The sequence below is a fragment of the Felis catus genome, chromosome D4 (assembly GCF_018350175.1).
Source record: "Felis catus isolate Fca126 chromosome D4, F.catus_Fca126_mat1.0, whole genome shotgun sequence".
In the NCBI taxonomy this organism is placed as follows: Eukaryota; Metazoa; Chordata; class Mammalia; order Carnivora; family Felidae; genus Felis; species Felis catus.
The window spans coordinates 60,999,557-61,025,340 of record NC_058380.1 but is presented as its reverse complement, the minus strand read 5'-3'; the positions used below and the strand labels follow the sequence as shown (position 1 = coordinate 61,025,340).

Below are 25,784 nucleotides of genomic sequence, written 5' to 3'. Positions count from 1 at the left end.
AGAGCAAGAAGTCTGGTGTGAGGGGAGGCCGCAGGGGACAGATAAGGCCCTCAGGGTGGCTGAGGGGGACCCAGTCAAGTAAGGGCAAGGGCTTTGGGGAGGAGGTAGGTGAGTGATGTGGATGTGGCTCAGGGGTTACGGGACCCTTCATGCTGTGGCCTCCAGGGGCCAGATGTGCGAGCCAAGGAGAGGAGGGTGGTGGGGCAAGCCAAGCCGGTCAAGCAAAGACAGGTAAGGTACTAGATGTAGGGCCAGTGAGGACCATGGAAGGTGTGGGGGGACAGGCCAGGAGCTGGATGCCGCCGGAGCCCGGCCCAGGGCGTGGTAGATAGTAGCTGCGAATGCTTCCAGAACCTCCCCTCTGCCCTTGGCAGCCATGGCCTTTGTGGTCAGGGATCCCAGATAAAAGGCAGACTGGGCTGGCTTGAAAATCTCAGGAAGCTTAACTGCTGCCGTAGAGTGGAAGAGCCCAGGTCCACTCCACAGGAGAACATTTTTCTTAATATTCGTACAAACTGGGACCTTTTTTCTTTTTCTCTCAAATTCATTGCCCCCATACTCTATTTCTGTGACAGTCTGCATCCTGTACCAAACAAAGCCCAGTCTAGAGAAGCAAAAGGCAGGACAGCTGGTGGTGGTGGTCTTGGTTCGGGCTGCATGACAAAGGACCATGTCCTGGGTGGCTTGTGAACAACAGGAATTTATTTCTCACAGCATGGAGGCTGCCAGCATGGTCGATATCTGTGAGAGTCCCCTTCCATATTGCAGACTGCCAACCTCTCATTGTGTCCTCACACGGCAGGGAACAGGGAAGCCAGCGCTGTCTTCTTATAGGGGCACTGATGCCATCATGGGAGCCCCACCCTCATGACCTCATCTAAACAAACGCTGTCACCTCCCAAAGGCCCCACCTCTTCGTACATCACACCGGGGGTAGGGTTTCACCATATGAATTGGGGGGCGGGGGGACACATTCCTTCCATAAGAGTGATATTTGGGGGCACCAGCTGATCAGCTCCCAACCAGGAGACCTGGGTGCTTCCAACCTGCCAGACTGAGGGTCTGCTCTGTCCCAGCCACATTCTTCCCACGGGCAGCGCCCCCCCTCAAAGTCAGGTGATTCCGTGTGGAAACGGGTGCAGAGCGAAGTTCTGAGCCTCCAAACAAAGTCCTGTGGAAGTGAGCACCGTGTATCACAGTGTGCCATAGAACAAAAACATGACTGGGGCAATACTAAATATTACCAAAACAGGTTTATCTTCTGTACTACGTGGGGGTTCCCATTGGAGCTATGTACTGCTTCTCCGCAGGCCAAAAGGAGCTTTCTGGAGCCCTTTGGATGGCTTTCCGATGCCCTGGCCCTCAGCTGTTCTGGGCTGGACCTGCCTCACTCTGACTTCAGGGCCTCCTGCCTCTTTCTGGATTGCTGTAGGGCACCAACTCTCCCTTCAGTGTTCATACTTTTTCTTTTGCAACCCAACCTCAGCCAGGAGAGTACCCACTAGTGGCTCAGATGCTCTGTACACATTCGAGAACCCATGAGAGGACCCATGAAAGAATGGAGGCCCAGATTTCCTTGCCCGCTAGTGTTGTAATGTCTTAATGGCTGTGGTCCACAGCTTGCCAGGCTCGAGGGTTGTGCACTCAATCTAGCGGTTTACCAGCAGCTTTTTATTTATTTTTATTATTGTTTTGTAATGTTTGTTTATTTTTGAGAGAGACAGGGTGCGAGTCAGGGAGGGGCAGAGAGAAGAGCCACAGAATCTGAAGCGGGCTCTAGGCTCCGAGCTCTCGGCACAGAGCCTGATGTGGGGCTTGAATTCACGGACCATGAGATCATGACCTGAGCCGAAGTTGGACATTTAACCGACTGAGCCACTCAGGGACCCCACCAGCAGCTTAAAAACAGAATAGGGTAGAAAATATCAACATTCTTTGCAGGTAGGAGGGTAAATTTGTTTCAGTTGTATATATTTGCCCATAACAAGGTTGTGATGTAAAATGTATTTCTTGCACAATCAAAAATAGTTTGAACATTTTAGCTTAAGATGTTTTTTTTTAAACAAATATAAGCCAAAAAACCTAACTTGGCCATAAAAATATCAGCAAAGCAGTATGGATCCTCAGTCTTACAAGTCATAGATCTGGGTGAACCTTCCCCCTCCAGTATTCAAGTTGTGATAATGTACTTGAGACCGCTTATTAGTTTGAAATGGTTTATATGTCGGAGAAGGTCAATCAGAAATCTCACCTGCATTTCACCTTTGGTTGGTCTTAAGCCTTGCTTCTCTGTATTGCCATTTTTTTGTGATTATCAAAGCAGTGCACATTCATTTTGCTAAATTTGCACAGTGCCAAAAAGGTGAAAAGACTTTTTAAAGAAGTCACGATCCAGCCACCCAGAGGCCAATGCTTTTCACATTTGGGACGATCACTGCAGTGTTTTGTGCCAAATGTTTTTCTCTCCGTGGCTGAGATAAATTTGGATCTATAATTTTACATCCTACTTTCTTCGTTTAACATTAAATATATGCAGTTACCCACATCATTAAAAAATCTTTTTAATATGATAAATTTGTATGGATATACTAAAATGACTTTATCTTGAATCCCTACTTGTTGGATATGTAGCTATCCAAACTTTCTATTAATAGTGAGTGCTGCAGTGGGCAACTTTGTGTATAAGGCTTTCTAATTATCTCCTCAGAATAGATGTCTAAAAGTGGAATTTTGGAGTCAAAGAGTCTAAATCAAGGTATATGGCACTTCTTCCTGAATTACTTTCCAGAAAGAGCCAGTGAACATCCCCATCAGCTGTGGCAGTGTGGTTCCAGCATCAGTGAATCCCTGCCAGTATTGAGTGCTATCAGTTTGTTTTTAAATTTTTATTAATTTGAGAGGCCAAAAAGTGTGCCTTGTTTTAATTTGTATTTCTTTAACTACTAGATAGACTGAACACTTTTTTTCTACTCTTAATGGCCATTCGCTTTTTCCCTTTTAAGAATTATCAGGCAGGTCCTTTGAAGCTCAGGGGTTTTTAAGGGGCAATTATTATCATCATCTTCAATCAGCAGTGGATACAGGGAACAATTATGGTTTTCATCATCTATGGCTCCCTCCTAAGTAGGAGGCAGAGTGCTGGAACCCTGTCTCTCCCTGACCTCGTTTCTCAGGCAATTAAGGCTAAGGTAGTGTTTAATAATGACATTGCTGTCATCCCTCCTGTTTATTTTTTAGCCCTCTGCAGTTTGCACAGTGTCACCCCGTTCATTATCTCGGGTTGAGCCTCATCACAGCCTCAACATGTCCTACTGTCCCCATTTTATAGATAGGACACCCGACAGCAAGGGGCCCTGCCTGGGATGCCGCCACTAGGGAGCGGTAGAATGGGGACTCAACTGTCCTCAGACTGCCACATCTGGTGCTCTGTCCTCTACCCTGCTGCCTTCAGGTTTGTGTTGTTGGGCTCCTGGGGCTGGGGGGAGGCATTTTTCTAGGTGATTTAACTTACTTGGAAGGATTGGCATGCTGGGAGGTCTTACTGCCCCCTCAGGTGTCCAGGAAGGCCTCAACAGTGGTAGAGGTTCTTGCTCTGGGGTCTGGAGAGTCCACGAAAAGAAAAAGTTTGAAGTTGAGCTCATTCAGTAGACTTTTTTTTTTTCTTTGTACTCTTAGCAGAAAACAGTCTACCAGAGATTGTTCATTTTTAATTTCCTTTACATTTTGATCACCACATTTGTTGGTTTTAAAAATGTGTGTTTGGGGGGGCACCTGGGTGGCTCAGCCGGTTAAGTGTCCGATTTCAGCTCAGGTCATGATCTCACGGTTTGTGGGTTCAAGCCCTGCATCAGCTCAGAGCCTGGACCCTGCTTCAGATTCTGTGTCTCCTTCTCTCTCTGCCCCTCCCAACTTGCGCTCTGTCTCTCTCTCTCAAAAATAAATAAACATTAAAAAAACTTTTTAAAAAATGTGTGTTTAGGGGGCACCTGGGTGGCTCAGTTGGTTAAACACCCAACTCTTGATCTCAGCTCAGGTCTTGATCCCAGGGTCATGAGTTCAAGCTCCACCTGGTACGAAGCCTACTTAAAAATGTGTGTGTGTGTGTGTGTGTGTGTGTGTGTGTACGTACACACGCGTGTGTATGCGTGCATGCACACACGCACTGAGTCCACACTGCTATTCTCTGACAATAAGACCTGTCAGTCTCCTGCTGCCCACACAGAGTCCGCTGTCACCAGCAACCATTTGAGTACCATCGCTATCCCATTTTACAGATAAGGAAACTAAGGCCCAGAGAGATTAAGTGTCTTTTTCAGGGTCACCCAGCTAATAAATGGGAGGAATGGGATTTGAACCCAGGCTGTTTGGTTCCAGTCCCTGCTCTTAACTTCTATGTATCACTGCCTCTCAGCCAGGTATTTGGTGAAGATGTTCTCTGGGCTCAAAGAAACCTCTACATCCTCCCTTTTTCACATCTCAAAACATGTGTGTTAAGGGGTGGGGATGTGGGGGAATGTTGCATGGATAGAGTGAGAAGTGAATCACTGTGGAGAGGAATCTGACAGCTTTTGGGCAGGGGGGAGTGAGGCAGTTGAAACTCTCTGTAGCAGAAAGAAGTTCAGCTCCCACTCAATCCCCTGGAACTCTGAGGGCTAGAAAGACACCCAGTGAATCAGGGGAGGAAACTTACCTTGCAGGCCATGTGACCCAGAACGAGTCAGTCCAGCTCCTGGGCTCTGCATCCTGTCCTTGCCTGGGGGTTGGACCCCTGTGTCTCGAGGGCCCTCTCTAGCCTTGTGTGTTGTGATTATGGGTGCTAGGGGACATTCCGACTCAGTGTGTTTTTATTAAACTCAGTACTCTCTTAATCAGATAATTTATTTCCCCATGACACCCATAGGTTTCTAAAGTATTAGTTGAGGATTAACAACACCATGTCAATTGAACTAATAGTTCAAAGATTTAACAAGACTTTGTGTCTGTTTTCAATTTCCTCTACAGGGACGCGAGAGACAGATTTTACAGGAAACCATTCACAACTTCCACTCTTCCTTTGAGAGCAGCGCCAGCAACACCAGGGCCCCTGGAAACAATCCCTGTACATGATCCTCCCTCCTGTGGTCACCATCGTGAGCTTTCTGAATTCCAGTACGGCCCTCACACAGCCAGTGCTCCGGCCACCGTCAGCTCTTTCCCCATTCCCTGAAACAGGCCACACTTTGTCACACCACCATGCCTTTGTTCGCTCTGCCCAGAACACCTGTCTTCCCTTCCCTGCTGTAGTAGTTGGTGATGCTTGTTGCTGTAACAAACTCAAAACATGGTAGACTTAACCTCACATGAAGTCTGGTATGGCTGCTTCTGCTTGGCAGGTGATTTCACACTGTGATTTGGGGACCCATCTCATTTCATCTTGCAGCCCTGCCATCCCCAGGGACCTTAGCATCTTTTCTTCTGGTTGGCAAAAAGGGGAAAGGGACAGTGGAGAAGGCACAGCCATTCTTAACTACTTTCCTCTTAATTGCCCTTGTTCCATCTGTTCCTCCTCACATTCCATTGGCCTCCAGTAGTCATGTGGCGTCATCTGAGTGTGAAGGATGCTGGGAAATGTAGTCTTTGTTTAGGTGGTGGCTCCCCAGCAGCAACTCTAAACTTAGCTGGGGCAGCATGTGTTTTGGAGAATGCTTAGCCTTCCCTGACACATCTTTCCGGAAAACTTCTAACTTGTTCTTTGTGATCCAAGTCGCCTGTACAGTGAAGCCTTTCTTGACTCTTTTACATAGAACTAACTTTTCAGCCCCTGGGGTCCTTTACTGCATGTCTGAAACTCTGTTCTAATGCTTGGCTGCACCCACTGCATACAACATACAACAGGTGTTCAGGATGTGTATGTTGAATGCATTTTTCTTTGTTGCAAGGGCAACCTTTTCTATAGGAAACAAGAGTAAGCCCGCTGCGTGATCCTGGATCCCTTCTTTCTGGCCTAAGTGCCGTCACCTGCAAGATCAGGGCTTGGGCAGGATGATGCTCTAATTCTATGCTGTTCACCCGTATCACTGTAGGGCTTTCTACACTTCAGGTGGGAGCAGAAGACCCTAATAGATTACACTGTGGAAGGACTTTGGTGCTCACATTTTCTAGACAAAGAGCTAAGCATTTGGAATTTCTCGTATACCCTGTTAATGCTATGTTCCTCAGAAGGGAATTAGTTCTTACAATTTTCTGCCATGTCATAGTACCTCAGCAGCGCCCCGACTTCTAAAATCCAGTAGCTTTTGGAAGTGTTTTCAAGTGAGTAATTTGTTTGGCCAGTGCTTGCTACATTTCTTTTACGTGCTGAGTGCGGGGGATACAGAGATGAGCTAGAGCCAGTCCCACCCTTGGGGACCTCGAGAGGCAGGAGAGGATGTGAACAGACGATCCCAACCTCGAGAGGCAGTATGACAGAGTAGGAAGAGTTTGTACTCTGGACTCGGGCTCAGAGTTCACATCCAGTCCTTCGGCTGGCCAGCTGTGTGGCCGGGACATGTCACATAGCCTCTTGCCCAGAGCCTAGAGCCAGCGTGCAGAAAGCAATTGGTCTGCACGAAGTAGACAGCAGCCTTCACAGTTTTGGTCTCTGCCACAAGCTCTGCCAGGCCACATGTCCTCGGGAGGTGCGGTCTTCCCTATGCCTCTCCCAGCCAAAGGCCTGGTCCCCTCCACTGGCTTCTTGAGAGGCAGTCGTGACCACATAGCCCAGAGCCACCTCATGCTCGCCCTCTGCCTGTTGGGCCAGTACCTCCATCTTTTCATCCCTCCCACTGGCAGCTGCCAACATGCAACATGACTGAAGCGAAAAGGTTTCACTTTGCCTTTGCTGACAGGCATCTTTATAAATGTCCCTCAAATCCCGGCCTTTAATGAGAAATAGTCCTAGAGCTCCTACTGTGTGTGGCAGCTTGACTGCAGTGTCATCCGTCCTCACCGCCATGCGGGAGAATCCTGCACGTCTGAAAGACAGAGTGCAGCTGCGTGCCAGCAACATAGCCCAGAGGGGGCAGAGCTGGCTTAGAACCGGATCTGGTGTGCTCTGGGCCCCTGCCTTTCCACCGACCCGCGTAGACTCCTGGAGCTGGGAGCATCGGGGATTCTCACTGTTGTAATGGTCTGATCTCTCCAGGGGTTATCAGTGGGCCTAGGGTTGTTTGCCCTTGAAATACGTGGCCCTGGAGTGACATGCCTTGAGGTTTTGTGTCTGCCTCTTGCTGCTGTCCTGTTTTTTTCATAACCCCTATATTCGTGCAGCTTCCTGTCAGGTAGGTTCGAACATCCATCATATACAAGGGCTGTGCTGGAGGAGTCTGCTTTCCACAGTTCAGAATCCTGTGATTTCATCTGATGACACCAGACAGAGCTGGGCTGATTCCCAATTTGCAGACGGGAAACCTGAGGCTCAGGACAAGTGTCTCTCTTGTCTTTCTCACTAGACTCAAGTGGTTCTAAGGCAGTTTGTGGAGTGGTGAGAGATTCCTGGCACCCATTCTGGGCCATGATCTCCCCCTTCCTGGTAGCCCCTCCCATCTCACATGTATCCCTAGGCTGCCTGCAAGGGTCTGTTCTCCTCCACAGTAAATGTTTCCCTTGCTCGATGACCTTCACCAGCATTCCCCAAAATGTATTCCTTGGAACACTAGTTCCATAGGATGTTAATGGATTTTTCATAAAGAAAAATAAAGGGAGTGTATATGTGAAAGTAGGATGAGGCTCTGATCAAATAGGTTTGGCAGGCACTGGGTTAAAGCCCAGTTACTGGACTGTCTTGCTGTAGGACATCTCAGAACCCTCGGCACGCCAGCGTGTGTGTTGGGCCTCTTATAAGGGGGTCAGGTAGTACGTAGTATTTCCCATACGTTTGATCACAGTGCTTCTTCATGGTGCTGTTGCAAGACAGACTCCTTGGACGCCGTCCGGGAAACCCTGCTTTAACTAGGACAGCAGCAGCCATGAGGACTCGCAGCCGCTGGGGGCGGGCAAGGGGGCACTCGGACTTCAGCCGGGTCAGGGGTCTTCGCTGCTCATCCATCCCCAGCAGCTCTTGGCAGAGGTGCCCTGCTTGGCAGTAGGACATCAGGGTGGGGGAGTCCCTTGACTTTTAGGTGATTGGGACCTTGCTCAGAGGCCTCTCCACCTTGGGGGTCTCCTGCAGGGTAGAGGGCGTTGGTTCCCAGCCTGAGTGCAGTGTCCTGCCCGGTGGGTGCTGGGTGTCCGTGCCACACCCCCACTGGCCAGGGCATCCTCCCACCTTTCTTCCTTTAGGGCCAGACCATTCCATGGAAGCCAGCTAGTTTTGCTAGGAGAATGTTTACTTTTTCATGCTTTTGTTCCCCAGACATTCACTGAGCATCCAGTCTGTGCCTGCCCCTGCTTGTGTTTTGGATCCAGAGATGAAAATACACTCATTCCTGCCTTCAAGGAACCCACAGTGTTTTAGAGGAGACAGGCATGTAAATAAAACATTGTGGTGCCGTGTGAAGAGTCTTGTCACGAAAGCGTGTGCTAGGTCCATGGCACAGAGAATGTCATTTGTGATGGCTCAGGTTTGGCCCCCCAGGAGGGAGCTGGCAGATGAGGAAGTGAAAGGGCACCCAGATTGAGGGACAGCCTGTGTGAACTTAGTCTGCATATAGCATTCGCGGGCTACATATTGCTGGAGAGAAGTTAGATACCTGTTTTTCTGATTTGGGTTGGGGTGTGTGTGTTTCTGTTTTTTATTCTTTTATTTTTTTTATTTGGGTTCTTTTCTTTGAAGTGCATAGAAGCAATCTGTCACCCTGGAAAGAGCACTGAATCTAGAGTCAGCCCTAGCACCGGGGTTTGGCTCAGCCACTTACTGAGTAACAGCGGGCTTGTTTCTTCTCCTTGAATCTCCATTTCCCTTTTGGTTAGAAGGGGCTGGTGCTCCCCAAGGTGCTGAGGATCAGATGAAAGTGAGAAAGCCCTTTTCACAGCGTGTGGGGCTGTGCAGATCTGAGAGATCACTATGGCTGCACATTGAAATCAATCTCAGTCTCTCTGCCTCTCTCCTTTCCCCACCCCCATGGCCCACTTGCCTGGATGTAGCCATGGGTGGGGAGGGGGGGAGTAAGACCAGAGGAAGGGGCCTACAGCCAGAGGTAGCCCAGCTTAGATGGCTCTGCTGGCATCAGCCCAAGGCTGACAGTGGATCCCCACGCTCCAGCTGTGCCTGACTCTGGGTGTTTGTGTCTCTGGGATTCCCAGCAAGGTGGACGGAAAGAAGCAGGAAGGCTTTCCAGCCAAACTGCAGGAGCTGATCCAGCAGACAAAGAGGAGGCAGGAAACCCTTCCAGTTTTCTCTTACCTTGGAACTGCCCAAGGACACTACTGTGCAGGTCAGGATTGGACTGGGCAGCTCTTGACATCCACACTGACCTTTGCTACCAAGAATATCTCCTGAAGCCTCAGGACCCTTCTTGGGAAAATTTTGCAGCCCATACCGAAGGTGTTGTGAAGCATCATCTGTGCTCGTATGTCTTTGTCCATTTCAAGCAAGATAATCATGTCTTTTTAACTAATAGATCCTGTTCAGCATGTAAGGACACCCGATGTTTTCCCCGATAAAGTCAATACTAAATTGTGTAGGATAGGCCGGAAGATGAATTTCCTCCCTGGAAGATGGGGTAGGTGAGTCACTTCCTCTGGGTGGGTTCTCCTTAGATATTTCTGCAGGGCTTGCCAGGCTCCCTGCTGGCCTCAGGGGGCCTCTGCTCCTCTGTAACATGCAGCCTAAGAGGGGATTAGATCCTGCTTTAAATTTTAGTCCCTTGTCTAAGAGCCAATCTCTATAGATGGTGAGTCACCAACACTTGGGATAACAAGAGAAATAAACACAGAATCACTGCTAGTGGGATAGAGCAGAAGGCCCAGTTCATCTGTCTCCAGCTCCTTCTAGGGTGGAGACCACCTGGGGCTCCCTTCTCAGGGCCCTGCCCAGTGGGGTGAGCCAGTCCCACCAGGTCCCCAGCTCCTGTCAGAGCCACCTCCCCAGGGCTGATAGACACAGGGCATGGCCATCCTCTTCAGAGGGACCTTGTCCCCCCACCTCCAGGTGGCTGGGGTAGAATTTAGCCTTACCCTAAGTCTTCAGCAAGGCCACCGTATCCTTTGATAAGAGGCCAGGTTGCCATCTTGTTTCAGCCCTGTAGAGTGGGTTTACAGGTTCCTCACCATCAAATGTTACCTTTTTATTATTGTTATTTCCATGCAAGAACTTGATCCTTCAAAGGATTTTTGCTTGCCAAATGTGTATTAAATAACATTGAATTTGTCTTCTCGCTTTGATTTTGCTCATCGAAGGCATAAATGCTGCTCAGATTTCTTCCAGTGATAACTATTAGAGCAGGCGCCTGTGATGTGCGGGGTGCGTCTGTAAGCTGCCTCGCCTCCTTCACAACTGCCCATCAGGCAGCCTTCACATTCCCTTTCTACTGATTCAGTGACTGTGGCACACAGACATTTTTTTCATCATGATAAGTGTACTCCTTAATCCCTATCACCTGTTTCAACCATCCCTCCACCCACCTCCCCTCTGGTAACCATCAGTTTGTTCCCCATGGCTAAGTGTTTCTTGATTTGTCTCTCTCTCTTTTTCTCCTTTGTTAATATCTGCACACAGATATTAACCTCACCAAGGCCCCCCAGTTAACAAGGGACAGTGGGCTTCAATGCAGATCTCACCCCTCACTGTTAGAGGAGCTGCATTTTCTCCGGGCTGTGTTGCTGCCTTGCTGCCTTTCCACACAGAGAGAAACGTTACATTGGTATAAGCCCAGCCAATAGCAAAAATAAAACCTGTTAGTCTATATGGCTTGTTCACAATTTTTTTTTTTGTGGGTGTGCTCATGAAATACTATAAATACCTTGGAGATTCTCTTTGTTTCTTCTAAGAATTCTTACAAGTCCAGGGACTGCCTCATCTCCACCTCCTTTGGTATCAGTAGCTCATGTTGGCATGCTCAGCCCTGTAGAACATACAGGAAGCAGAAGGTGGTGTGGGTTCCAGTCCTGAAGTGGGTGGAGTGAGGCCAAGGTCTGTGAGGCCCCAGAGGATGGAGCAAAGATACTAGGGAGACCATGGGAGTAGAGCCAGCTTTCCCTGAGGAAGAGCATCCAGGAACCCGAGCTACCTGGGAGAGGGAGCTTCCTTCCCCCAAGGCTGGGCAAGCCCATACCAGGGCAGCTGGAGAGGGGAATTCAGACTTTGGATGAGGATGGGACCCAGCAATTGGTTCCCCAATGACCCAAAGGTGGAGATGAGGGGAGACAAGCGGGTATATAAGGCAGTGAGTTACCTGACACTAAATATATGCATTTTATAGGGTTGACCTCGATGCAAGTCCCTCCTTCTTGGGGAGAAGGGGTAGTGGTGATGGTAGTTTTAGTTTTACTGATGTGCGAATCCAAAAGTCTGAGAAAAATCATTTTAGGTCATTTTTGCAGTCCCTTCCTGCCCTCTGATTCTATGAAAATCTATAAAAAGGGGAGTGTCTCATCAGTAAATTAAATGTAGAATTACCATGTAACACAGCAATTCCACTCCCAACTAGAGACCCCAAAGAATTGAAAATAGGTATTCAAAAAAAAAAACCCCAAAAACGTGTATGCAAATATTCAGAGCACTATTCACAATAATCAGAAGGTGGAAACAATCCAGATGGCCATCAAGAGATGAAGGGGTAAACAAAATGTGGTGTAGCCACACAATGGAGTATTATTCAGCCATAAAGAGGAATGAAATACACCTGCTGTGACACAGACAAACCTTGAAAACATTACGCCAGGTGAAAGAAGCCAGACACAAGAGACTACATATTCTGTGATTCCATTAGTATGAAGTGTCCAGAATAGGCAAATACGTAGAGATGACCGGAGTTTGGGGGGGCCGAGGAAATGTGGAGTAACTGCTTAATGGGTAGGGGCTTTCCTTTGGGGGTGATGAAAAAGTTCTGGAACTAAATGATATGGTTGTAAATTGTGGATGTATTTAATGCCACTAAACTGGGTACTTTAAAATGGTTAGAGTGGTTAAGTTTTGTATCTATTTTATCATAATTTTTAATAAAAAAAAGGAGAAAGAAGAGGGGAGCTCATCACCTGGCTGGTTTTCCATCCCTCTCCTGTCAGTCTGCTCATCTCCACCTTGTCATCAGTGTGAAAGGTCCGTGACCACCCTGGGGTCTTCGACACTCCCATGTGCACAGGTACACCCAGTTTTCTGTCCCCTTCATCAGAGGGTAGAGATGGGTGGAGGGTCTCTGGCCAGCGTCTCCAGAGCCTATTACAGAAAACCCTCATGAATGAGGCGGGCCACCCCTGTCCCTCGTCCTGGCTCTAGGGAAGCAAGCCCCTTTGGAAGGCGGGGACCTTCTCCAGGCGCCAGGTCACCTCATGTGCTCCAGGCTGCTTGCCCCTTCTCCGGCTCTCATTTCTTTTCCCCAAGGGTCTCAGAGCTTCTCTGCTTCACTTGCTCACAGCTCTTTCAGTTGAATAATTGTCTCTACTTTCCTCACAATCAGAAACACTCCCTTTGAGTCGCAGATGGGTGTTTTCAGAAGCCCTTCTGCGTTGGCATGGACACCCACTGGATGAAGGACTTCTTCAGCTGTTGAGTTGATGCCTCCGAGGGACCCAGGCCCGTGAGCTCCCACTTAATCCCACTGCAACACCCACCAGCCCTGCACCGCAACCTCCCTCTGCCCAGTCCCACATGCCCCTGCCCTGCCACCAGGGGTCCTCCCAAGACAGCCCCTAAACCACACGCCACAGGCTAATCTCCACTCAGAGTCTGCTCCCAGACTGCGAGCAGGGACTTTATAAATGGGGGAGGCCTTGTGTGCGTGGAGGGGAACCTCAGCCACGAAGAAGGATGTCAGCACTGTCACTGCCGCTTCTGTAGGTTGGCCTCATCTGTGAGGTGACCTCAGGGCAAACTGATTTTAGTAACTTCTCACAAGGGACAGTGATTAAGAACCTGAGTCAGAATCCTCTGAGAGAATGCCCCCCCCCCCAGGGCAGCTGGGGCCACAGGCTGGGGTGGGGGATGGGGGGGGTAGTGTGGGTGGTGGGAGTCTTAGGTAAGCAAAGCTCTGTTTCCTCCTTGTTGAAATGAGAGCTGACACGCTTCCTCGGCAGACACTGATGGAACACCTTCACAGGCACCGGGGATGCACTGAGGGGGGCAAAGCAAAGTCGCCGCCTTCGCGGAGTTTATGATCCACAAGGGGTGATAAAAATCCTGGCTCTCAGGGCACTGTGAGGATTAACTGAGCTGTTCCAAGTCAAGTGCTCAGCACAGTGCCTGGCACAGGGTGAGTGCTCAAGGGGCAGCAGCCACTTGTAAGTGTTCATCTTTCTCTCTGTTCCTTGGGGGTCAGGGTGCAGGGAGCCTTGCAGCAGCCACAGTGCGGGGAATATTGTGCTCCTGCCACATGAACGTACCCTGAGCGGTTAGTTGTCAGAGGAGCTGGCTTAGGGACCTGCAACAAGGGCCTGGGATGCACCCAACCAAATGAATTGCAGGCATGAATGGAAAACATTTGTTTATTGCCACGCAGTGAACTTAGTGCACATAATTGAGTTTACAATCTGCAATTACATAAGGAAGAATACAGAACAAAGAATTGGACACAAAAGCACAAGGTGCAGACTGTGTTCTTTAGACCTGTGTAATAGCTCTACTTTGATCCACGTTCTACCATGTGCTTGTACATGGATCACTTAGCATTCCTAGGTCACCTTGCCTTTTTTAATTTAAGTTTATTTTTCTTTTTAAAGAACTGCATAAGTCATTATCAATGAGTATATTCTGATGTGCAAGATGTGACACATTTACAGTTTTACATCCTCTATTGAGAGCCCTAAGATTGGGTATAGCTTTCACCAGAGCTCTGGGGGGGGGGGGGGGTTCCAGGATACAGAGCCCTGGGCCTGGGGGCCCTGGGGAGTCCTTCTCCTGATGGAAATCTCCCACCTTGGAAAACTCTCCAGATGGGCTCCTGCTGATGCTCCCAGTGAACTCTCCAAACTTCCTGAGTTTTTGGGCTTATAACTGGAGGCCTATGGCCATGGCTGTCTGTATGGTTGACTGGTAGTAACACTTGCATGGTGTTTTCTTGGAAGCTACAGCCTTGCTACTCAAAGTCTGGTCCTTGGACCAGTAGGCTTGACATCCTTTGGATGCTGGTGAGAAATTCAGGTGTGCCCCACATTACTGAGCCCAAACCTGATCTTCACAAGGCCCCCCAGGGGATGTGTGCACATGCTGTAGTGTGAGAGAGGGTGCTCTCCAAGTACCCTTCCATGCATTAATTTCATGCACAACATCTGCATGAACGCTGAGATGCTGTCATCTTTTACACAGAGAAGGAAACTGGCTCCAACAAGCAAAATGATCCGCCCAAGGACACATGATGTTTAGAGTAGAACCCAGGCTTCTCACACCTACTGAATCCAGTAAGCGCTGATTGTGCTTTTTTAAAAAAAAATTTTTAATGTTTATTTCTGAGAGACCATGAGTGGGGGGAGGGACAGAGAGAGAGGAAGACACAGAATCCAAAGCAGGCTCCAGGCTCTGAGCTGTCAGCACAGAGCCCAACGTGGGGCTCGAACTCACAAACCGTGAGATCATGACCTAAGCTGAAGTCAGACGCTCAACCGACTGGGCCACCCAGGCACCCCTGATTGTGCTTTTACACACATACTAATTGAATCCCCTCAGCCATCCGGAAGTATCATTATTACTACCCCATTTCACAGATGAGGAAAATGAGGCACAGAGAAGTTAACTTGCCTAGAGATGCCACAACTTGATCTCGACCCAATATAGGTATAGGATTCACCCCTTAGAAACCCTAAGCAAGTAGAAAGTCTGTAGGTCAGGGCATTCATATCCATTCTGGCGAAGCAGACCCCACATGAGTTTCAAAGCCATAAAGCCTGGGTTTGAGTCCTGCTGACACGTCTGTGGGCTGAGAAGACAGATGAGCTCATCTCTGAGGCCTTGGTTTTCCTGTCTGTAAAATGGAGAGAAAAGCAAATGCTGTCTGGCAAGGCCCTGGCGAGGAGTAAACGAGACCATAAGTACTGGAGTGTGTTGTAAACTGTAAAGTGCTATGCACATGCCGCTTACTGGCTTTATTCTCCAGGGACCCTGGCACAATGGTGGAAGAGGAAGCAGCTTGGAGAACGGGGAAGTTGCAGTAGGTGGAACTTAGGGGTTGTCATGGGAACCAAAGCTCCAAGGCTGATCAAGGCAGGAAATACCATCTGGTTTTAAACACCAAAAAGCCTCGACTCACACTGGACTTATTTCTGTAAACAGCAGAATTAACATCATCCTGTAGCAGTAATGTCAGCCCGGAGCAATCTAGATATTGTCTTTCTGCTGATTTCCCTGGTCAGATCCAGACAAAGCACCTAAGGAACTCCTTATGCATTAGCTGTCACTTCCAAAAAAAAGAAAAAATGTGGAAAAGTCACTTAGTAAATCTGAACTTAAACGGAAAGAAAAGATGCTGGGAGATGCTTTCCCACCCCTCCTAGGCTTTGCAAGCACGGAGGGAAGGCTGGAGATGACAGCAGTGGGGGGGGGGGGGCTGGAACCCCAGGCAGAGCTGACCCTGGAAGGGTGCTTAGAGAGGATCTCACCTCCCCTCCAAATTATGAGAGAGAAAACAGGCCCAGAATGGGATGGTGCCTGCCCAAGGTCACACAGGAAATCAGTGACAAAACTGAAACTTGCATCTAAGTGTCTCAATGATAAAGTCAGCATTTTTCCTCTTCGCCAATCGCTGCTTCCTTTGGTATTTGCTCCAGCATTGTCATGTTGCTCCCTGGGAAACATGAGACTGGGGATTTCTCTGGTTCCCCATGGGCTCTGCAAGATGAGAAGCAGAGCGTTTCTTGAGTCCTGCACCTCCCAGGGATTCGACTCAGGAAGCCATTGTTTCTTTGTTGGGAACAACAAGATTTTTGTAGACCACATGAGCCCAAGTGAATCAGGGTGAAATTTTAAAAACAAGAGGGTGATGCCTTTGAGTTTTCAAAATCTAGAGGACTACCCAGCTTTCGTTGGCGGCTCCAAATTCAGCAGAGGTCTGGGGACGAAGGTTTTTTCATGGCGGGGAGGGGGGACTTGCGCCAGGAATCATTTGAGCTGAGAATCATTCTCTGCTGGAAACGTACCCAGGGTGGCTGCTGCTGTGTAGACTGGCTTTCTCTGAGCCTGTTTTCCCGGGTGCACCGTGAGGCAGATCCCACGTGACCACCTCTGAGGTCCCTTCCAGCTCTGACATTCTGTGACTTGCTAATCACTTTTTAAGAAAGGAAAGAAGACCCACTGCTCCTAGAGCCAGCCTGATACTTTGTTCAACAGCTGGCATGGACCCAAGTTGAGAAGCATCAGCATTGGCCCTTCAGCTCCTTGCTGGCTGGGTCCTGGGAATTTCCCATGAATGGGGCTTGGCTGGAAATAGTCGCTATCCAGCCTCAAGGAGCGAGGGGCATCTGAGACCACTGTCCCCAGTCATAGCCCCAGGACCCTTAGCCTAAGCTGGCAGGTGACACCCAGAGGTAGCAATGACACAGAGCATGCCTATGGCTGTGTTTGCCCCAAGTCACCCTGCCTCACCCTCAGACCCCCAGGTTCTTCCCTCAAGCCCCTCTGTCCTGTGTCGGCCCACCAGGTCACAGGTAGCATCATCTCCCGGCAGTGGAGCAGGGGCTGGGGACCTGGGACATCTTCTGGCCCCACAGGCCTGAGGGAAAAACCTCACTCCCGGGGATGGCCTTGGTTTTTCTGGGTCCCGCTGTATTAATGAGAAGCTGTACTCCTAGGGGCTGTCACTCACCTTCTGTCCCTTGGGGTAGGCGAAGTCTTCCCACCCTTTTCCTGCTTGCTTGGAGCCATAGGAACCACCTCACTGCCATCTCAAGGGAGCCCCCAAGTCTCAGCAGGGGATCCCTGGGGCTGCCAGGGCTACAAGAGTGCCTGAGCCGGGGGAGGGGAGGGAAGCTCTGGGCTGCACCATCTGCATTTGGGTTCCCAGGGCAGGAAGAGGGGGACTGTGGCTCTTTCATATTTCCCAGGAGTTAACTTTTTGGCCTGAAAGAACTTGAGAAATGTCTGATGGAAGAGCCAAAGCCCCCATCCCAGACAGCTCCATGTTTCTGTTGTTTTGCAGGCTCTTTGGCAGCTTCCCGGGTGTGATCTGAAATGGGCCCTGTATGTGGAGGGCAGGGAGTTGAAGGAAGGAAGAGGAAGAGGCAGGCCCCTCCAGATGGGTAGGTGGCAGGTTTGATAAGCAAGAGAACTTACGTAAGTGGCTTGTCTTGGACGCCGCAAGACGAGTAGATCTCCACACCCACCCACCACCTCTTAAAAGTTTATTCAGAGGCCTTAACTGGGTTAAGTCATGTATACATCCAGATGGTCTTAACACCACCTTGCTATCCCAAGGCCATGTCCTTGGGGCAGCCCCTGGGAGCAGGGAAGGCAAGAGGAACCCGCAGTGCAAGGACAGGGGAGGGACGGGGAGCCTCTCGTGTTGGGGTCCAGCTCCCAGGTCAACCAGTGGTCACGTCCCCTCGGTGACCTCCTCCGACAGTTTCCAGTCCAGCTAAGGGCAAGGGCATAGCGATCCTAGTTGTTTAAGCCTGGGAACTGACTTAACCTCTCTGCACCCCTGACTCTCAGCCTTGCCATCTGTAAGATGGGGGTACTAAATTTCTCTTCCTGTGATGGCTGGGAAAATTAAATGAAAAAAAGAAACCTTAGTGCCTAGCACACAGTAGGTGCTTTAAAAATCTATAATTGCAGGGGCACCTGGATGGCTCAGTCGGTTAAGCATCTGACTCTTGATTTCGGCTCAGGTCATGATCTCCTGATTCATTCGTGAGTTCGAGTCCCACATCGAGCTCTGTACTGGCAGCGCAGAGCCTGCTTGGGATATTCTCTCTCTCTCTCTCTCTCTCTCTCTCTCTCTCTCTCTCTCTCTCTCTCTCTCCTGTCTCTTTGTCCCTCCTGTGCACTCTCTCTCTCAAAATAAATAAACTTAAAAAAAAATCTCTATTACTAAAGAAAGATCTATAAAAAATGCAAACACTTCATTTCCACTCTCTAAAGCTTCTTTGGACAGGTATCCATGGTAAATGTCATTTTCCACGTTGGGGGAAACTGAGCTCAAAGCAGTGGGGTGACTTACGGGAAACCTCAGAGTGGCCACATGCTGGAGTGGGGTCTGTCCAACATGTATCCAAAGCTCCTTCTGTCTCCTCGCAACCATGTACAGCTTTCTGAATACTTTGATGAAATGAGGGGAATGGAAATGAACTTGAGATGCATATATTTCCTCGAGACACGGCACCTGAGAAAAGTGAGAACTGAGAAATGCCAACTTTCAATTTTCTGTTTACTTCCTTTCCTTACAGTTTCCTGACAGGGGCCTGGTTTGGAAACCAATTTTGTTGCATGTGTCTTTCCTTCATATTCTGCCTTGCTATTTGCAACTGTGGTGTTGTTTGTGAAGACAATGTCTAGTATGTTCTCTGGGAAGCTGACACCCGGAAAACAAAGGTTTCTTTAGCGATGAATACGCAGCCTGGGAACAGAGCAGAGAACATCTCCGTGGGACAATAGCTCAAAACTGGGCCATGGAGGGAACCTGGAGAAAAGACCAAGCTTCTTGCCCTCTCTCTGCAGTTGCACACTTAGAGAATTACAGCACAGCACAGCCAGGGGACCTGACCCACCCACGGTGATAGCACTGGCAAATTGTAGGTTTAACTACATCAGAACTGAAGATTTCTTTTCATTAAAATTTTTTCTAATGTTTATTTTTGAGAGGGGTGGGAGGACAGAGCACAACCGGAGTGGGGGGTGGGGTGCAGAGAGAGAGAGGGAGACACAGAATCTGAAGCAGGCTCCAAGCTCTGACCTGTCAGCACAGAGCCCAACGTGGGGCTCAAACTCACACACTGAAAGATCATGACCTGAGCTGAAGCTGGACGCTTAACCAACTGAGCCACCCATGCGCCCCTAAAGATTTCTTTAAAAATTTCTTTTAAGTTCATTTATTTATTTTTAAGAGAGAGATAGAACGAATGGGAGAAGGGCAGACAGAGAGAGAGGGAGAGAGAGAGAATCCCAAGCAGACTCCACACTGTCAGCACAGAGCCGAACGTGGGGCTCGAACTCACAAACTGTGAGATTATGATGTGAGCCGAAGCCAAGAGTTAGATGCTTCACTGACTGAGCCACCCAGGTTAAAGATTTCTTTTTAAATGAAGGTCACAAAGCTAATACAGAGGGAAGAGATGTTTTCAATGCCTAAATCTGACAAGGGGCTCACAAGGGGCTAAGAGCTAGATTTATACAGGAACTATTTGCAAACCAGGAAGAAGCCATTTCACAGAAGCAGAAACTCGTATAAATATATGCAGAGATGCTCAACCTCACCGGTCATTGAGAAAAACCCAAACTACAACAGCAAGATTCAATTTCTTACCCATCAATTTAAAAAATGAGAAAGTTGGATAATGCTAAGTGTTGTTAAGGATGTGGGCTGTGTGAAGCGGCACAGCCATCTGGAGAGCAGTCTGGCAGGTTTTCGTGACATTGGGTATGTGCCCACTGCGGAGCCGGCCCCAGGCTGTGTGCCCTGAGATACGTGTTCCTTGTCCTCTGCTGCTGCGTTGCTCTGTATTGAGTGGCTCTGGTCCCTGCAGGCGGTGTTTTCCAGGTTCCTTGTCAGCTGGCTCCCACTAAGAGGCACTGACAGGAAGTTGGAGGACAGAAGGAAGAAGCCAGGGTATCTCTCGTCCTCGCCTCTGCCGCAGGTGGCATCTCCAAGCAGCAGCTGTGCCTCCTTCCAAGGGACCAGGACTGGTGAGTTATGACTCCAGATTTACCAGATAACCCCTCCCCTCTCTGGTCCTCCTGTAGCACTTCTCCACTCTTGCTAATTTCTGGCTGCTTCACTGTCCCCATGTAGCTTCTCAGCCTTTCCATTCTCCAAGTGACCAATTCCTTGCATGCAAGTCCCTGTGTTTTAAACACTCAAGCTGATTCTTCTGTTGCCTGGTTAGACTGATTCACATCCCAGGATCTGCTCAGTCCCAAATCCTAGGTATGCACTTTAGAGCCACTCCCCTGCAGGTGCACAAGGAGAGATGTCAGAGAATGTCTGTCTACAGTGTTTGTGAAAACGGAGAGGTGGAGGGGGCGTGGCCACCCATTGCCAGAGGGACGGATATTGTACAAGGGTAGGTAACATGTGACGTGTAAGCACATTGAAGGGGTGACCATGTTGGGGGGTGGGGGAGGAATGGGGACCAAGGATGAAGCAGAAAACAAAGCAGAAGGGCATTGCATGGAATGAATGAATGATGAATGTGTCTTGAGCCGAGGAAGTCGTTAACTCAACTTCTGCAAATGAGGTGAAAAATGTACATTATGCCTTGAAAAGATGAGCAGGAAAAGAATATGATTGTCCAGGCAGAAAGCATAACGTGTGAAGATCGGAGGCCTAAAAACGGCCTGTCCGGGGAACAGCCAGACGTGACATGTGGCCCATGGCCAGTACCGTGCCCACTGGAATTACGGAATGTCAGCTACACTCAAAAGATCTTAAAGATCTGTTTAACCTCTCTTGGTATAGATGGAGAAACTGAGGTCCGGAGAGGGTCAGGGATACCCACGGTCTTGCTGTGGCAACTCATCCAGAGCCCAGGTTTCCTGACCCCGTTTGGGGAAGTTCTACTAAGTTCTTCACTCTGTGTCAGGCACTGTGCAGGCCCTGGGGACACAGCCCCTGCCCTCCAGGGCTGCACTCATGGGAACAGGACAGGCACAGAGTCAAACACGTCAAACAGCCCTGATGTGTGCAGTGGTGGCAGGGAACACCGACGGGTAGGTGGCCCCAGTGAACTATGTCTCTCGGTGTCTATGATGGTTTGAAGTCCTCTCCCCTTGAGTCTGGGCTAGGTCTGGACTTGCTGCCCCATGAAATGTGATGGAGGTGACATTGTCCCTGTTCTGGGCCTAAACCATAAGAGAGCCTGGGGTTTCTGCTTTTTCCTCTCAGAGTCCTGAGCTGACACCTAAAAAACTGGCTACCCTCCTGGGGAAGCCTCATGGAGAGACTGTGTGCAGAGGCCATGTGGAAAGGGAGAGTCTCCAAGACTAACTGGAAAGACAGAGAATCCCAAATGTGCCAGCGTCCCCAGCTGAGCCCAGCCTACGGCCAACCTGCCAACTGAATGCAGCCACATGAGTGACCAACCAGCAAGACCAGCAGAACTGCCCAGCTGAGCCCAGCTCAGATAATAGTCATAAGCAAAACGGTTGCTATTTTAAGCCACAGAATCTTGGAGTGGTTTGTGATGGCAGCAATGGATTACCAAAACATGCAGTGTCAAGTGAATAGTGAGGGGACAAAATGAGAACAGGGTACACGGAGGGCCAGAAGGAGTGACAATGAATCTGACCAGGAGGATTCTGAGAGCCGAGCAGGAAAAAGTGAAAATGAGTCTTGGGCATCATCAGTGCAATTCAACAGACGCCCTCCGAGGACCTACTACCTGCCAGGCCCTGGGTGGGGCTGAAGAGGAGGCAGAGAAAGACAGCTGCAGCCTGGTGGCCGAGGGGTCTTGAGCACTGGCAGTGATGGTGTGAGGAGGTTGGACGTGCTCGGTGGGAGACGGGCTGAGCGCTCCGAAGGCAGAGGGCTTGTCTCCTTGGAGGAGTGACCAGGGAAGACTTCATGGAGGAGGTGGAATTTCATGTGGGCTCTGAAAACTGGATGTGGTTCAGAGTTAGAGGGAAAAGCTGTCCAGGCGGAGGGTATCGTGTGCACAGCGGTACAGAGCTGGGATGGTTGGCCTGTCGGGACCGGAAGCGGCCAGTACGGAAGCTGATCAGATCTCCACAATGAGGGACACTGGTCCTGCTCTGTCTTGGCTAAATCCCCCAAACACATGTATACAGAGATACTGTAACAGCAGCAAGCCCTAGTAACACTCTGGTTACATGAGGTAGGGAGGAAATGCCTCCCAAATGAGCGATATTTCTTCCAAAGTCAGTTCATGTTATCATTGTGGATTGGGAGACAAATAAATGCCTAAGAATAGACACAGAACATTAATTTTTTATTGATCATAATATCATTTTCGTGAACATTAAAAATGTAGACTTTGGCAAGAAATAATTTTCACAAAAAGAGAGAAAAGATATTTGGAAGGGCGTGGCATTTCTCCTTTCCCGTCCCTTTGATCTTCCTGCCAGCCATTTCAAGAGAATGGACCTGTTGGGGTATCATAGTGGGGGTAGTAGAGCATAGGGTAGAGGGCCCTGGAGGCTTTCAGACCCGGCTTAGAATCCCAGCACTGCCCTTTTCTAGTTATAAAGTGCCAAACTCAGAGCGCAGCCCCTGGTAAAAGCCCAGCACGCTCTTGGAGTTGTTAAAATTACCCATGATCATCATTCACGCTATTTTAAAAGAAGGAAGCTGAGGCCAAGGAGCTTCCCAAGTGCCAGCACACTGGGAACAAAATGCAATCCCCATGTCTCCTTCTTGGGTTCCCTCTGTTTCTCCTCCCTGCACCCCACCTCCCTTCCTTGCTCTTAGGGTCTGTGTCATTACGCGACAGGGGTGCTGAAGTGAGAAACATTGAACTTCAGGTCCTATGACCCTTCTGGGGTGTTTCTTGAGGACCTCCAAGGTGACAATAAATCAAACTGACTCCCTTGGAGACTCATACCAGCATAAGATAGAAGAACATGCAAGCCACGGGGGATCTTGCTAAAAGAAACAAGCAATGAGGCATCAGGTATCCACTTTTAACAAAGGGAACAGAAACAATAGGAGAAGCTAGAAAATCAACAGTTCACTTAACCTTAAACTATGGTGTGCTAGAAAAGACAGGTTGGCCTCTTAAATCCAGAATTATAGCCCCAAAGTTTGTCACTTCTCCTGTGCTCGCTTGACATTCAGCCTAAGACTCCATTTTATCTTCTGTAAAATGGGCATAAGAATGCCTTACAGAATTATTAATGAGACCAAGTAATGAGATAATATATAGAAAGGACATTGTGCCCTAGATTGTATTGAAGAGATATTCTGGGGGTACAATCTCTGAAGCTGTGTGTCTGTGCTTTCCTCTGCCAAGGGGATCCCCAGATTCTCCACAGGGTCCCTAACTCTCCCTAGATAAGTTTATGTTTTAGAGACTGAAGGGTTTTACTTTGTTTCTAATATAAGATTAACCCTAATATTGAAAAAAATCAAAGCATAAGTAAAAAGAAAATTGAAGAGGAAAAGTGATAGTAAACAGTAGAAACCAAATGTAGTGGGGTTTTTCTTCAATCTTTTTGTTGTTTTGTTGTTGGGATTTTTTTTTAATGAACTGAGTCATCCTCTAGCTAAATGTCTCAAAATGAAAATATAAGAGGGAGAAAAATAGAACCAAAAGCAATAATAAAACAGAGAGCAAAGTGGTACAGGAAGCGTTTTTTTTCTTTAATAAAAGAAATATATGCTCATAGTAAACAAAAATCAAACAGTACAGAAGGATAGAAGGTGAAAAATAAATCTCTTTTTCCCCTTCCATTACTTCTCTCTCTCGGTCCTGTTAGCCAGAGGTCACTGCTCTTGACAGCAAGAAACTTTTTGTTTCTTTCACATTGCAACTGATTGTATCCATCTTTTAAAGGAGAAGATGGAATTTAGAAAATTCCCAGAGGCATCTAATTTGCTAAAAGATAATGAACATCGTATAAAAGAATTAAGTGCTTTCCAAGATCCTGACAAAATAAAGATATCAATCAAAAAAACTCCCCAAAGGAAGTCCAGATGGCCATGCAATTGAACTTTATCATGCTCATCGGCCTGGCAATCTCCATGCCCTTGAAATACCCAAGAAAACCATCCAACAGAAAGCAACACCTGATACATATAGTGAATTCTTCATCAAGCTGATCTAAAACTGGAGTAAATCCTATAAAGCTGTTAGCCTGTTCAGGATCCCTGATGAACCTAGGCGCAGAGTTCCTTCCAAACCAGTCTTTTATTTATTTATTTTAAGTGTTTATTTATTTTTGAGAGAGAGAGTGTGAGTGAGGGAGGGGCAGAGAGAGAGGGGGACAGGATCCAAAGCAGGCTCTTTGCTGATGGCAGAGAGCGCAATGTGGGGCTTGAACTCATGAACTGTGAGATAATGACCTGGGCCCAAGTCAGATGCTTAACTGACTGAGCCACCCAGGCACCCCCCAAACCAGTCTTTCAAACATAGGCACAGGTCCATCTGGAGTCAGAAGATCTTATACTTCCTTGTGCAAGATGGTGTAATACCAGGAAGATACGGTACCATTAATCACAGCGAGTCGATCATCCCAAAGCATCTGATGGCGTACACTGTATTTCCAAATTTTAGAAGCACGTGGAAAATGATAGAACATGCTGGAGTTTACTAAAATCAGCTATGGAATTTGGACAGCTGGAATGTTAAGGAAAGGGCAAAGAGTAACCGAAATATCACTAAAGTCAGATGCCGGCCTACCTGTGTCCTTTGCTATTTAATATACTATAGAGCTGGATTGGGGGAGAGGGCAGAGGGAATAACTGATTTTGTTAGGAAAAGGCAAATGAAAAGGCTCACTGTTGTTATTTAAAGCTTGGAGCAAGATTGGCAGGATAGGATGTACAGCTTCCTGTCTCAGCGCGCTCCTGAAAACCAGGCCATAAATAAGATCCTTGAAAAGCAAATCATATTTACCCGATAGGAAGGATGTCATAATTGAAGCTTGCTTTGCTGATTAAGGATTTGGCATTAAATTAATCATATGTAGCCTTCCCCCTCCAAGCTGTGCCAGCCCCAGGGAAGTGAGACTCCCCCACTGTCACCTGGCCCTCTGTACCCTGGAAGGAAAGGGTAATCCTCTGCCTTTTGTGACGAACCTCATGAAGAGCCACATGGAGGGGACTTCCCCACGGCACCCCCTCTCCCCATTGTAGAAACACATGTAGAAGGCGTTCAGGTAATAATGAAAAATGCACACCTATTCATTCAACAAACCCAGATTGTGTGCTTGTGTGTGCCTATGGTCTCACATGTGGAAGAGGACGCAGAGAGGTAGGCTAACTATACGACACAGTGTGGTGTCAGAGACTTTCTAGAATGTGCTGAGATAAAAAATGAAAAACTGTATTTCATTGAATCTAAGACACCATTATCTTATGTATCACTGAGAAAGGAAAAAATACTGCCAATTATAAGATGCCATCAATGGCAAGGTGCATCCTGATGCTAGAGACGAATACAAATGTGGGTCTCAGAATGGGTGAAATGTGGTAATTAACTTTTAAAGAAGTGATAAGTGATACCTCTCAGCATGAGCCAAGCCTCACCATAGGAGCTGGGAGAAGGTAGCAATTACTTCTGCTGGGTGACTAGAGGAGGCATCACAGGGACGTGACATCTGATCTCAGTCGTGAAGGATTTCACCAATGGGAGGAAGAGTGGGAAGAACATTCAGGTTGAAGGAATAGCACAAGCAAAAGTTACGGAGGCAGAAAAGGGCAGGCATGATTATGGACCTGCTAATACGTCCTGAGTAGTTAGAAGGCATAGGGAGATAGAGCGGGTGCGAAGCTGGGACCACTGAAGCCAGATTGTCAGTAGCCTATAACCCCAGTCTTGGGAGTTAGTGCCCCATAGATGACAGGGAGCCA

The 25,784-nt window shown here is 48.4% G+C and overlaps 1 protein-coding gene across 34 annotated transcripts in view; it reads left to right on the top strand.

Annotated features, from left to right (window-relative positions):
• ANKS6 (ankyrin repeat and sterile alpha motif domain containing 6) overlaps positions 1 to 25,784 on the top strand; it is a 67,871-nt gene that overhangs the window by 40,073 nt on the left and 2,014 nt on the right. For 3 of the 34 annotated variants that reach the window (XR_006589138.1, XR_006589124.1, XR_006589117.1), the window contains exons 15-19: positions 12,129 to 12,695; positions 13,215 to 13,367; positions 14,420 to 14,511; positions 17,241 to 17,340; positions 19,783 to 20,319. Coding sequence is in view for 5 of the 34 variants with exons in the window: in XM_045043594.1 (XP_044899529.1) it covers positions 5,002 to 5,098; positions 8,372 to 8,382 (108 nt within the window). In the remaining 29 variants the exon portion in view is untranslated. Of the gene's footprint in view, positions 1 to 5,001; positions 10,863 to 12,128; positions 12,696 to 13,169; positions 13,368 to 14,419; positions 14,512 to 17,240; positions 17,341 to 19,782; positions 20,320 to 21,140; positions 22,194 to 25,784 lie in introns of those variants that run through there. The other 31 variants (XM_045043594.1, XM_045043593.1, XM_045043596.1 and 28 more) reach the window with 29 other exon arrangements.